The following is a 15,071-nucleotide window of genomic DNA, read 5'->3' on the forward strand; positions in this document are numbered from 1 at the left end:
CCCAAGTGTGAACATACAAAGATCTCTTACTGCCATTTTTTTTTTTAATAACAAAATTAGGCCATAGTTAGCAAAGCAGTGACCTGATTAGTGCTGGATTAACATGTTACCAACTCAAGGTTGTCACTACAAAGTGAGTTTGGTGAAGTCTGCGTGTTCCAACTAAAATGAAAGCTGTCTCTTGATGAAGAGCAGTGCTGAAGTCAGCAGTTTCTGCAAAGGGGGCCTAAATGCAGATTGAAGGATCTCTTCTGTGTATATATGTAACTACCAGTGCCAGTCTAATTCTTTATAATCAAGTACTTTCTGTCGTATTTTTACTCAGGAGGATAAGAGAGAAAACAGTTCTAAGTGACTTTTTTTTTGTTCTTTGTCTTTCCTTATCTATGAAAGATTTGGCTTTGTGGAGATATATTTAATGTTTTCTCTAAAGTTGTTCCCCTGAGAGATCCCATGGAGTAATTTACTTTTCTGAGTTAGCAGATGAAGCCATTGGATAAAGAAAAAGATGCTGCCAACTGTGAAGCAAGTGAATCAATACGAGTGCAAGGGGATCACGTTACTTCGATACGCGAAAAGTGGCAGCACACATACAATATCTACATACAGGTTTAAAAAACCCAAATATAAACACACACATACACACATGTTGGGTTGGCTTTTATTGGAAAGCCTAGATGCAATCTATAGTTATCAATTTGTGGAAAATTCAGGACACATATAAAGTTAAGAAGGCAAATTAAAAGAACAATACAAATCAGACGAAATATACATCTCAAAATATCAGGATAGCATTTTGACTGGCATTGTCTAAAATACTTAGAATCTCCTCTTTTTTTCTTATTTTTGTAATATGCTTCTTTAATTATGCATATTTTTTCTTTAAAAAGATCTTTTGTTTCTATATTCCCCAAGGTCACTATTTCCTGCAGGAACATGTCCAGATCACAAGTCTTTTTTAGCAAGAAATAGGCTCATTATACCTACTAACAAGGCCACTAATTGGCTTGATTTGACTGTATCTAAAATGATCACCAACAGATACTATAATTTGTTGTTTATTGGTGCCAGAACAAAGGAGAAGGGACTGGTATGCGCCAAGTAGAAGATATATTTCAATGTTGACATGTTATACAAGCTTTTCATATTCAAACAGAACAGAAACATTGGACATAATTTAGAATATGAGCCTATTTCAACAGAGAGCACTTACAGCATGCTAAATACAGTGCTGTGGAAGAGCCACCCAACAGAACTGCAAACACCTAGCATTTTACATCTTTTAAAAAGAATACGTAGCTCAATGACACACCTCTGGGGTCTGAAATACCATCCTCTCTAAATTTAGGGCCCTCAAGCTTCAAGGGTAAAAGTACTAACAACTAATCTGTGCTTTAATTCTAATAGATGATTAGCATTCATTATATGTGTAATTAGTTCTGTATGTTCTACCAAATACACACATACAGTAATAGCACTGATACTGTAGATTCGGTAGTGACTTGGCTGGGAGAAATTCAAATTTGTTTATCAAACAATCCTAATGTGCAATTTAGAGTATGTAATACCATAGACTCTCAGAATACAAAGCAGTTAGAAAACTATTTTTATTACATCCACTTGAACCATTCATAGTTAAGACACGTTCACTTACTATGTTCTGTCATTATAATACATGGATAGAAATACTGTGTATATTTCAATGAACATCAAAACCCCCAATTTTGTCTCATCCTAAAAATATTTATTTTTGTGGCTGAATTTAGTGCTCATGAGACTAAAGCTCTAAGAATGGTTTCAGCCAAGATGTAGAACAGATGCCACCACAGGCTTCCTATAAGGAACCAGCTGCGCACTTCAGTTCTTCCTGCAGCAAATATACTGGGCCGTGGAGCAGAGCATGCCAAATCTATGCAGTGGTGTGGAGATGCAGTCTAGGCACTAGAACTGGACCTTCCTCTCCATCCCCAGGATGTGTTCACAGTAATGAAATTTGATCTGCCAGCTGAAGGCCAGGAGATGAACCTACTGAACAGCCTGCCTGCCTAAAGAGCAATTCTGTAGCATCAGGTCAGAGGTACACTTCTTCTATCTGGAGTTATTAACACCTAAAAGAGCTGTATTATACAGAAGACAAAGTTGACATAACTGGATGAAACTACATCATTTCTTCTTCTTCTACATACAATTTGCCAAGCACCTGAGACACTATTCCTCCATTGTGAAACAAAGCATCTAAAAAAACCAACAGAAACCCCACCTGTATGAATAAATGTCCATTTATTACATTAGGGCTGGAAAAAGACAAGGAAACCCCAACCTATTAAAGTCTTCCATCATACTAAATGAGACTTACTTGGTTACTGTGCCTTCTAACAATGACTGATGAAGTGGCACTGGCCTGGGTGACAGGAGAGGGAGGGGAGGGAGCTGTGGTCTGATTCAGCCAGCCACTTTGTGGAGTGTCCCATCCTATCAGCAGAGTGATAGATGCACAGCTTTAAACCTAATACAAAAATATTAACACTTTTGGACATTAGTCATCACTGTTATATCTCTACAATATAATCCTTTATACTGTACAGCTATAACATAAAAGGTGCAATTCCTTTTTCTTTTAAAAAAATCACACACAGCACATGTTTTTATCATTTTATTTTTAAGTATAAACTTTTTTAAACACTTTACATAAATTAACTCCTCTGAGACTAATATTTGATGTACAGTAAATTGTAATTCATATAAAAATCCATAAACAACTTGTCTCACATAATTTACAAAAAAATCAGGGTTTCCTTTGCTTATATGCAACAAGGATTCTACTTGCCATTTTCCCCCCAAGGCAAACCATGTTAGCATTGTAAAATCCATTATTAAATTCCCATGGTAGCATAAGTCACTTGTGCCAATGTCCTTTTAGAAAGCAGCACAGTTTAATGCAGTTGGGTTGTCTATAAACAGTAATTTTTGCCCCATGTTTTAAAATTAACAGATATATACCACATCCTATGCAGTGAGAAAGAGAGAAAAAGAGAGAGAGAAAGAGAGAGACTACTTCTTGTAAGCAAAGGTCAACAATTCAGTACTATTTTGAAACACTGTATGGGTCTGTATCTTAATTAAATACAGTGCCTCAAAGAAACAGCCTGTTGCAAAATCTGTAGGCCTTTTTATTTTCTTTTTTTCTTCTTTTTTTTTTTAATACTTTTCAGTCCAACTTGAGTGCAGCGATATGCATATGTAAACATATTCTTTAAAGCAGATCACCTTTAAGGTCATTGAGAAAAAAAAAAGTTTTGTCATTAGCAGTATCATTCTTCTGGAAGGCGCTCTTTTTATTACAGAGTCTGGATTGTGCTACAGAAAAAATCTGAGCAAAGATGTAAGCTTAGGCTCAAGTAGTAATGCAGCAAAACAGTTTGGTCTCCTTCTTAGAAGACACTGGTACACAGTCTCTTTGGCAGCCTGAGCTAAGCCAGTGTGTTACCTCTTTCCTATCTCACTTTGTCTGAGGAACTGTATGTTGTTAGCGCTGTCTGCTAATTCCGGATATTGCTCCACAGAGAGTACATAGTACCCATCGTATCCTTGTACCTTTCCAGCGCTTAGCAACTGCCTCTTTTCTCCTTCTGTCCACAACCTGGCACCTTCCTCTCCGTCTCTTACTCTCTGTTGTTCTCTGGCCCAGGCACTGGAAAGAGCTCTTTGCCTGGCTTGCTCCAGTATCCGGGCCTTTTCCTCGTCAAGCGTCATGCCATAGCGGACGTGAAGCGCTAGAGCACCGTATTGCATTTCAACATCAGCAAACCTACGAGTCCTGCCGTTCACCACAGTGGTGGACTGGGAAACAGTGACATTGATGCCATTCTCCAGGGCCTTGCGCCCACTTGTCAGCCTCAGTGTCCCAAGGTCACTCTCAGGGGAGGTGGTCTTGATAAAATAGTGCGTGTCCTTTCCCTCTACAGTGAAATGCAAGTTTTCTAGGTAGTAAGCGTTGTTCAAAACAGCTGCCACTTTTATGCAGTCCTCATTAGCAATGTTGAGCACGTTTGTTTGCACTTTGCCTTGATTGACAGCGAGCATTACCCCTTTGCCAATCAGAGACTTCACCGTGGCAAACCACAGCCATGACTTTTCTCCATTGGATTTCCGTCTGCTGACCTGCACTTCTGCCATCTTTCCCAGGGAAAGGAAAGCCTTTGCTTGTCTCGCCACTTGTTGTTGCACTCCAGAAATTGGCTGTAAACAAGAACAGACAGAAGTTTTACCAGCCATCTGTAGCCCCCTAAATGCCAAACAGCCAGGATTTCTTGGTGTGCTGCCCGTGGACAACAACAGGATATGCCACAACTGACAGTGCCAAGGAGTTAATTAGATCTGCATACTGCTAGTTCTGCTGAGTTACAAGACTATTTTGCTAATGTTTACTGCTTTTACTCTTTGTCTCCCTGAGAACCTGCACAAAAATCAGCTTTAACTTCAGAGGCTACTTACTGGGCTGCACAGGACAGAGTTGCAATAACCAAAAGAGTCAGAATGGCTTGGTTTTGGAGGAGACCTTGAATATCATCTAGTTCCAACCCCCTTCTGTGGGACACCTTCAACTAGACCAGGTTGCTCAGAGACTTAATCCAACCTGGCCTTGAACACCTTCAGCGATAGGACATCCACAACTTCTCTGGGCAGCTTATTTCAGGGCCTCACCACCCTCATAGTAAGAATTTTGTCCTCATATGTAATCTAAACCTACTCTCTTTCAATTCGAACCCATTCTCCCTAGTCCTGTCAACTGCTCTTGTAAATAGTCTTACACCGTCTTTTCTGCACGTTCCCTCGGGTACTGGAAGGCTACAATTAAGTTACCTGAAAGCCTTCTCTTTTCCAGGCTGAGCAATCCCAATTATTTTTCTCATAGGAGAGGTGTTCCATCCCTCTGATCAACTGGGTGGCCTTCCACTGGACTTGCTTGAACAGGTTTATGTCCTTCCTGTGCTGGGCACCCCAGGGCTGGATACTGTGTTTCAGCTGAGATCTCACAAAAGCAGAGCAGAGGGGAAAAATCCCCTCCCTTTCCCTGCTGACCCTGCTGATTTTGATGCAGCCCAGGACAGGATTGACTTTTTGGGCTGCCAGTGCACATTGCCAGGCCATGCCATGTTAATACAGGTAAGAGCTGTCTTACTACAGTGTCATTTTCCTATGGTGTCATCTCTTCCTCTGAGCTTGTTCAATTGCGATTCCTATCTACCATGAGTCCAGTCAAACTGAGAACATTTTTACAGATCATGAAGCTGTGCTTTAGAACTGGAACAAGCCTTTCTTTACACTGAGTCAGGAGATAAGAGTCTCTCAAGTAGCTGCAGCCTGAGAACAAACTGCAGGGAGGCTCTCAAAATCCCTCAAGCTGCTAAAGAAATGAGGGAAATCAAACTATGACAGTCTTTACAGTAAAAGAGAGGGAAGCTAATGGTATGGACCAGTGAGGTAGTATACTGGGGACTCATACCCTTTCTTGCAGAAACTGATAAAAGGGGATGTGTGAAAAGATTTTGGCCAATCGGGCTGTGTGACCTTCCATTTCACTTCAAGTATCAGCTTCCTGCTAAAAGAGCTTTTCCCCAACAGCTTTAGATGGGTGCCACTCTGAATACAGCAGTGTTTTGTTCATAGCTAGCAAAGACAAGGGGTAATGAATAAAAAGAAGCAACAAGCCAGTGTGATGGAAAAGCTAGGATAGCAGCATGTCATGGAAGAGCTGTGTGTAGCCTCCTATGCACTCTTGGTACAGAGAGGATGGCTGGGGAACAGGACCTGTCAGCATAACTGCAGTGCTTAGCCTGGATGGCTGGAAGAGCAGGAGCAGCTAGCAGGAATGGTCAGCTAGTGCACCTAGAAAGCAGGACAGCTCAAATCACAGGGTCAGCTGTGGTTGGGATGAGACCTCACAACTGTGCATAATAGACACATTGATCTAACCCTGGGCCTTAACAGCAACAAGATGTGAATGAGCTGTACTGATAGAGGTGGGGAGCAGACAGCTGCTCTGGCAGTTGCCTCAGCAGGAAACAAAGATTTAAATAGCTTTGGCTGCACTTTTGAAAACAAGTACTTAGATTTTGATGATCATCCAGTTTATCTTCCAGTTGACCCCTTCTCCTTTTTAGTAAAATACTGCTTAAACCACTTGATTCACTGCTGACAAATGAGTCAAAAGCCTGTTTTGTTTTCCTAAATTTCTGGATGGGAGACCAAGAAGGATTCATTAAGATTCATACAATCTTAATTCAGCCTTGCTGCTGGTCAAAACTTAGCAAAAAGTTTGCAAAGGCTTCTTTGTTGTGCCACAAGCATAGCTTTTTGGAGCGGATAACTCCTGAGGGAATTATGAATTAACTTGGACTCTCCATTCTTATTGAATGTGGCAGATTTTGGTCTGCATTTGCTAACGAGTATGGATTTCAGCTGTTGTAAATCCTACGTGAAAGCTATTGAGCACAAAATATATTGTAGACAGCAGTGAGAGCAGTAAGATGCTATAGCAACTTCTATTATAACAAAGTTAGTTTTTTTTTTACACGTATCCTCAGAGCTCAGTAAAGCTTACTCACTCCAGAATGTTTCAAAATACCGAGTGGTTTGTGTGTTTACTTCTGCATTCTGCTGCATTTGCTTGTTCACCAGTGAATATCAGAGTTGCAGCTTCTTCCTACATGAGAATTTTGAATCCTTGTTTTCCTATCATGTGCTTCTTGCTCTGTCATGTCACGTGCTCCTGGCATTCCTCATGTTATTGAGCTCTCTCCTGAAGATTTTTGACAACTGGCTTTCTGCCCTCATCTCTTTGATCAGACTGGTTCTATTCCTGATATGACTGCTAGTGTTAGTGGATGATTTCATTCTTTAGCTTTTGAGACCTAACTTTGAGACCTAAACAACCTCTGATTGTTCTTTACAGCCATGCCTGATGACAGGTCTCTTATCTCCCAATACAACTTGCTTGCCATGCTTCTTCGCTGCATTTGTTGCTCATGGGAGACACTAGTCTCATGCTGGGCTCTAAAGTCTCTCCCTATTACTCAATTCCTTGCTGTTAAAAATGAACCAACGGACGAACGAACAAACGAACAAACAAACTAACCAACCAACCAACCAACCAACCAACCAACTAACTAAACTAACTAACTTCTTGAATGCAAAGCTAGCTTCCATATGTTTCCTTCTGCTGGGCCACTGTTCTAAGGACTTTTGTCTACATTAGGTCGTAGGATTTTTAAAGTTTGTATAATCTTTTTTTGTAACATTCTCTATCATGATTCTTATAAAAAGAGATCTTTTCTTTGACTGCTTTGAATGGGATCACCCATTTTAATGTCTCTTAATTCTTCCTTCTAAACCAAAACCATAGGATTTTTGAGGGCATAGGTATTTGATCTTTGAGTAAGCCTAATTTGTAAATATAATTTTCTTAAATGGCAGACTTAGATTTAACTTCCACATGCATTTCTTTCATTATTTAGAACCACAGCAGGTTTCCAGGATGAAAGTTCATTTTTTTTGCTTTCAAAAAACTTCATAAACTCAGCAAAACTGAGTTTTATGTGATATAGTAGGATTTACCTCAGGTAATTTCAGTTTCAATATTTTATCTTTACATATAACAAGACATTGTGTCCATAACACATGGTTAATATTAAAAGGAAGCAGAATTACAGTGGTGCCTGGTATGGGTATGTTAAGTCACCTCTTCTGTTTATTTCACTGTCTCTTCTTACTACAGTGTTCAGTTACTGCCTTCAGGCAGAATGTTAGTACAAATATAATCTCAGTTTCTCCTATGAAAATTAGACATCTTTAGAGCATCTTAAACTTTTCATTGATTATTGTCTTTTAAAATTTTTATAATTGCTAAAAGCAAACAAAATCTTATATAAAATAGTACCTAACTTAGCAAATCTGTAATAAACACTCCACCTGTAATTTCTTAAATTATTTTGAAACTAGATAAAGGTACTAAGTTCAGACTGAATTTAGCAAGTAACTGGCTGTCAGAATTATCCATTATACCATCTGAAATAGATGGGAACATTCTATCTTGTTCAATTTGTATGTTTAGTTTTGTTTCTTACTGGTATGTCTTCCCATTGCTGGCTCTTCACAAGTTCATAAGAAGGTTCTGTTAAATCAAATTTTGGAACAGGGAAGCCAGGGATGGCATTGTGCAGATGGAAGCCAAATGTCACCAGCCAGCTGTTAACATCTGAAAGGGAATAATTATAAGAAAAAAAAAAAGAGAAAAATATTAGAATTGTTCTGTATTTTGCAACCACACAATTTTTACATATAATAGTTTTTGGCATAGTTGATTTCTTTTTGAATGAAAACAGCAAAACTATACAGGAAGCTTAGAGTTCTAAACTTAAAAGAAAATGGCTATTCTATATAAGAATTGCACTAGACTCTGTTGAAAAGTATTGCAGAGTTCAGCAATCAGATTTTGATGGCCTTGGTGGCTTTCAGAACAATTATGGCAGCACAGTTAAGGGGAGATTTCCTTGTCATACAGCCTAAACTAACTGGAATCTCATGGTCAGGGTAAACATGCTTTATGTCATACCTTCATCATCAATACTTTTAAACAAAGCCAAGAAAAAAAAAGTACTGCAGAGCACATCCAGTCCTTTTGGTGTGTGTCATTGTTACGACTTCAAACTACTCCTGAAATAGTACCTATATGGCCAACTACCTTTTAAATGATTTGGCAGATATTTTTTGTTGATTCAAGAGAAATCTGCTCCTCGTCAAGATGATGTGGGATTGATGAAATGAACAACTAAGGAAATGCATCAATAAGCAGACAGGATACTAAATTATCATTAGATAACATTATTTATGATACATGTTATGTTCTGTTAAAAATAAATTAGGGGTGCCAATGTTCAGTTAACAAGTGCTTGGCAAGAAAAAGTTCTCTGCCTTGTTTCTGTTTTTTTACACTCTCTTCCACAAAAACTAAGCTTAGAGGTTGGCAGAGTGTTCCTTACCAAGCCTAAAAATTTTTACTTAAGAAAGCTCACAATATATGAAATAAGCAGATTTTTCCAAAAATTAGAAGAATAAAAAATATCTTAAAATAATTCCTAACATTTCCAAATAAACTCTATACCTCATGAGGTGTTGCATCTAAAACTGCCAGTCAGCCAAATTACAAATTGTAATAATACCCTTATATAAGCACTGTCTGCCTGTGCATTTCAGACATCAAAGATGTTAAGAAAAGAACCAAAACTGTATTTTGAGGGCAATTTCTGAACTAAGTGCATGATTTTCAATGGCACAAGGAATCTGATTCCAAGTGCATGCCCTACAGCACATGCTGCTAAAAAAGGACAGATTCAGGTCTGTTTTTATTCTTACTCCCAGGCAGCCTGCTAGCAACCCACTTAATAGCTGCTGTTTGTTAAATGAATGCAAACCCACTTGATTCCCAGGAGGCTCTTCTAAGTGCTAGTCTCACAGCTCCTAAGTAAGTGGGGCTGAGCCCTTCCTGTAGACTGGCAATGTCTGTATATTTTGTATTATTTACATTTAATTCAAATACAAAAAATCAAATGCATCAGAGCCATATATTTTCCCAAAAATTCTGGTGTCATGCAGTCAGATTTTTGGTATGTAGAGTAATGGAAAACACTACACATCACTAATTCTAGAATAACAAAAAGCATATCAGTTCTCTAAGAATTGAGATATGAAACTAAGCATGTTAGCAACTTTTTTTTGCCAAAATAGAAGATCACTCCTCTTTCTGTACTATCCCACTCCTCCTTTCCTGTACCTGGCTGTGTACACATTACTTTGTGCTAGCCCTGGAGCTTATTGAGCAATTTACATTAGCAGCCTTGCAAAAGTCTACACTGGAAAATATCAGTGAACTTCCAGTGAATATTTTCTGTGATGCTGCTGTGTTAAACTGATGACTGAAGGACCCTTCCTGCCTATAGCCTAAATTGGATGCCTGCAGATCCAGCATCCCCAAGCTGCAATCAAGTAACCTTCTCTTACCTGTGATATAATCCTTCACATCGTGTATTTTACTGGCTGGGTTGTTATTTCTAAACATGTACAAATTAAAAGGAGCTGGATCCTTCCCAATTCTCTTCCAGATTTCAATATCAGGTGTTGTCCACCGGCCTGCCAGTATGTCATAATCTCTTTCTCCAAAGTGGACTAATTTGGTTAGTGGGTCATATAAGCCTCCGTGGAATCCAATTACCAGCTGGAAGTCAAGGTTAGAGTCAAAATAGATCTCTCCATAGGCAGTGTATTGAATTTGTTTAAGCATGAGACCATTGCTACTGAAAACAGCCAGCGGTGTCCCTGTATTGTCTGATGCAATGTAAAACTCATCCCCACTGCTAATTTCCATGGCAAAAAGATGTCCTTGCAGATCATAGTATAGAGATGTGATTTCAGAACTTGAGTGGTTATACACATGAGTTATCCTGGTTGGGTAGGTAAGGTCTGCATAAAAGAACTGGAGATGCTGCCCAAGGCTAGTTTTACTGGAAACTCGTCGTCCAAGTCCATCATAACGGTAAATCACTGTCCACCCACTGCCTTTGCTATAAACTCGAGTAAGAAGGCCCTTTGAACTGTATTCAAAGATTTCGGTACCCCTCTGACGCAGAAATCCGTCTTCATCTAACCTGTACTGTACATCTCCTAGTCGAGTTATTCTGTCTCTCAGGTCGTACCGAAGTGGTGTCAAACGGGCGCTGCTACTGGGGTTAAGCAAGTGCAGGTTGCCATTCAGGTCATAGTTGTATCGCCACATTATTTTTTCATTCAGATAAACTGTCTGGAGCTGACCATCTACATCATATTCGTAAGCATATTTTGTGGTGTTGGCAAATGGCCCAATCTTAATTTCTCTTTTCGTCACTCGTCCCATGTTATCATACTGAATTGTAATCCAATACATTAATGACCGAAATATTTCATACTGAATTTCCTTGATGCGCCCATGTGCGTCGAAGTGTTTTGTGTATGTCATTACAGCTGTTGAAATGATCTGGTTAATATCGTAATATATAACTCCAAATTTTCCAAACTGTTCAACTTTGCCAGAGATATCGTCAAACTGGTAGAGATCAATAGGCAATGGGGTTTCATTGATGACACCTTGCATGCTAGTCACTCTGAAGCTATTGTCATAGCTGTAGTCAAATCGGGCATTTACCATTCCGTCTTCACTAAAGCGGAAAATCTGTCTGTCAATCAATGGGCCAATTTGTCTGTATCTAATGGTGCAGATAAAACCATCGCTTTGGAGGTTTACTGTTTTCAGGACTCCTGCTGTCTCATCATAAGTAAAACTAACTCTTGTACTATCATATAAAATTTCTGAGAGCTTGGTCTGACGTCTGTACTTGAATAATACTCTCCGGCTTGTCCCCAGGAAAGCAGTTTGAAGGAGCTGCCCTTCCTCGTTGTAGTCCATTATAACAGAAGCATTGCTTTCCGGGGGGTTGTATATATTGCGGTAATAGCCGATGGAGCGGATAGTCTGCATGGTATGACGAGCGACACTGGGCATGGTGACAGCAGAAAGACGATCCAACAAATCATATTCGAAGATATACTGCCGTTGGCTATGGAGCAGAAGAACCATTGACTGAAAATTAAGAACAGATTTTTATCATGTGACAAATGGTGCAGTATCTCCCCTCCCGCCATATACTGATACTATTTCTTCAGAAAAATGTGACATTCCCACTTGAGAAAATTATCTCCTCTTTAATTGAGTTATCATTGACCTTACATGTTGTTAACATCTCCCTGCCTAATTTACTTGTATGCTTAATTGTAAGGGGTTCTGTAATTAGTAGTTCCACATTCATAATTTGCTACTTGTTATGACTGTATCACTCTTTTATCAAGCATTCACAGCTAAACAGCAGATTGTCAATGGATTCAGATAAGTCATGTTTAATATGGGAAGAAGTAAAACTGTCTTAGAGCCATTAACTCACGAGGAGAACAACATATGGGAGATACAATTTCTTCCCTACAATTAAAGATGATTTTGAAGAATTTGTCTAGCCTGAGATCTCTGAATACTGTGCTCTTGTTCTGTAAGCTTTTCAGACATAGGTAAAACAATTGTTTGATTATTCATATCAAAAGGAGCTACTTGAATTATTCTGACATTTTCCTAAAGCATGGCTATTATGTATCATAGGCCTTGATTAAATTATGTCTGTGGTAACTAGTAAACAGTATTTGCTGAGCAACATCATTAACAGAAATATATTTAAACTCCTAAAAGAAACATATTCTCTTTCTGCATATCTCACAAGGGTGATTTTCATAGATATTTCTAGAAGGAGAACTATCATTCAGCAGTTGTTACATATGTATTGTTTCCTAATCTTTTGCCTATCCCTTATTTTCATGCTACAACATATAGCAAGTACAAATTGACAGTTGTAACTATTTAGAAAAAAGAGCTTTTCTTGGTAGTGAAAAAAGCCCACAACAGTGGAGCATTAGCAAACAAATTATTTTCAGTTGAACTGAATTGCAGATAGTCCCTATACCTTATTTTAAGTGTTAAGATAAAAGGTAAATGTGGATGCTTCTTGTTAGTCAGTGGCCTGAATAATTTAAAAACACATCAATTCCTAGCAATTACCTACAGCATGATTACGTATCTGTGGAATGAAACATTCCCCTTGGAATCACATGTTGATACTTAGAAAATTGCAATGTGCTTCTACTACCTATTTTTGCTTTGAATGCAGCAGTGAGGTGCTGCAGAATTTCAGCACATTCCAAGAATTTAAAAAAACCTGAGTGTTCTTTACCTTTTCCAAGTATGTGTAACTCCAGGTTTTCCCATCAGCAAACACTCTAGACACTATCCTTCCCTGTCCATCATACTCTATTTTTTCACTAGTCGTGCCTCGCTGTATGCTGCCTATTTGACCTGTGGATGAATAGGTCACATTGACAGCCATCAGCTTGCTGCTCGGGAGCCACAGGGTGGGGTGCCCTGACGTGTCGTAGGCAATCCTCAGCAGGAATTTACGGTGGTCATCGTAGATCTTTTCTGTCTTCGTGGTTCGATCAAAGTCAACTGAAAGGAGGTTTCTGCCATTAACCTTTTTAAAGCAAACAAAATGACACAATAAATCATGCTGTTCAAACCCAGGCACCTGTTATTTCCACAAAGCTAGCTATTCTTTAAATACCATTTATAGTGATTGATTTGCTGTATCTGTAAAGTATTTTAGCAACTTCTTGATATAAATGTAAGGCACAATAATAATATCTACCTTAGAAGGTCAGGTTATATGAAGAGAAGGCTCAGAATTTGTTGAAATGTTTTCTTTCTTGATGCTTAGTCAACTGTTAAGATGTGTACAGAAAACTTTTGTAATAAATGGGGTCATTTCAATATAAACTACTTCTTTTGTAGGCAGTCTGAAGTATATCTAGCAAATTATTGTAAAAATATATTCCCAACTACTGCTTTTCCAATTCATAACAATCATGCTAAGAAAGAACTGAATCACGGTTGTTCACAGCAAGTATTTTTCAAAATAGTAAATACAAGACTAAGATCTTCAAAAGTATGTTAGATCTTCAAACTGAGGTTTAAACAGTTTTTAGAACATAGGCATTCCCCTTCAGGATCAAATGGAAATTAAACTTGGTGTACTATCCACTACTGCAATGTATTAATAAGGCTGAAATCCTTAGTAGAGGATTATATCTTTCTCCTAGTTAACTGACCACTTAAAGCCATAAATGACTGAAAGACTACTGGACCACTGAAAAACAGTTAAAAATGCTCTGAAGTTTACAAGTATTTTGATTTGTTAATAAAGCCTTGGCTTTATTAAATAAATCCATAGATACATTTATGTTGAAAAGTTTGTTATTGATATATGTAATCCACAGTGATGGATAGTGATTTCTATGTAATATTTTTACACTGAAATCCACCCCCACCTCCCTTTAGTGTTTAAAATATGTCAACTTTCAGTTTCATTGACTTAGCTCTCATTTTTGAATTTATAGAAGCAAAATGTCTGGTTTTCTTTTCCTATATCAGTATCTTTGCACTTCTCCGTTCCTCCCAGCACTGAATTGTGCTTTAGTGTTCTCCAACAGGCCTCAAGGATTTCTTTGTTCATCTGTAAACCATTTCTGTATCTGCTGTGTCTTTTTAAAGTTGTTCCAGGTTGGGTGAAAAACTGATAACTGAGATTTTTTTCCACACTGTATTATGCGAACATGTGGGAAGTAGGGTAGAAATGGACAGAGAGCTATGTGTATTAAGAATTTTTTCAAATTCCATTTCAAGTACCTCATACATATATTACAAAGGGTGAACAAAGATGGCTAAATAACATTCAGAAAATAACAAGAGAATAGATAGGGATACACCAATGAAATGACAGGAAGACTTTTGCATTTTTCAGGCTGCATGTTCAAAACTTCATATGTCATGGATATTGGTATGTATACTCTGAGGCTTATAAGCTTCTGAAAGATCAATATAAATTAGATCCTTTATTATTCATATAAAAAGTACTAAAGTGCTGGTGATAGGTCATGGGCAAATAGGAAAAAAGTTCCTGCAAATACTCTCTCTTGCTCTGTCTCTCTATTTATGTACAACACTTTTTTCTTTGTTTATATGAAATCACTGGGATGAGAAGAATCTGCACTATCAATTTAGGAAAAAAAAAAAAAATCACACTTTCATGTAAATCTCCTAAATAAAGAACACTAAGTCTAGCAGATGCAGAAAAGCTGTTTTACCTATTTAATGAACCATCAAAACTTAAATATAATCTGAAAAATTAATGCTGTAAGACTGAATCTAGAAGTAGGTTAAACTTAGCTGTGAAGTACTTCCATTCAACTCCTTTTTTGTAATATATTTTTTACTTGTTTTCAGGGAGTTTTTATTTAAATTTTCCATCATTTAATATTAGCTCATTTACATAAATTAATTTAAAAATTTTCTTTATCAGGCTTTTTTTTTTTTTTTTTTCCCAGTG

The 15,071-nt window shown here is 38.0% G+C and overlaps 1 protein-coding gene across 5 annotated transcripts in view; it reads right to left on the bottom strand.

The window, feature by feature from the left end:
* Positions 1-649: 649 nt before the first annotated feature.
* Positions 650-15,071, bottom strand: part of TENM3 (teneurin transmembrane protein 3) — a 1,282,397-nt gene continuing 1,267,975 nt past the window's right edge. For all 5 annotated transcript variants that reach the window (XM_021548380.2, XM_021549050.2, XM_021548299.2 and 2 more), the window contains 4 exons: positions 12,864-13,160; positions 10,060-11,671; positions 8,127-8,257; positions 650-4,239 (listed from right to left, as the gene is read on the bottom strand). In XM_021548380.2, the coding sequence (XP_021404055.2) occupies positions 3,484-4,239; positions 8,127-8,257; positions 10,060-11,671; positions 12,864-13,160 (2,796 nt within the window). In that variant the 3' untranslated portion in view covers positions 650-3,483. The remainder of the gene's footprint in view (positions 4,240-8,126; positions 8,258-10,059; positions 11,672-12,863; positions 13,161-15,071) is intronic.

This window comes from Lonchura striata, chromosome 4, assembly GCF_046129695.1.
Source record: "Lonchura striata isolate bLonStr1 chromosome 4, bLonStr1.mat, whole genome shotgun sequence".
NCBI lineage: Eukaryota > Metazoa > Chordata > Aves > Passeriformes > Estrildidae > Lonchura > Lonchura striata.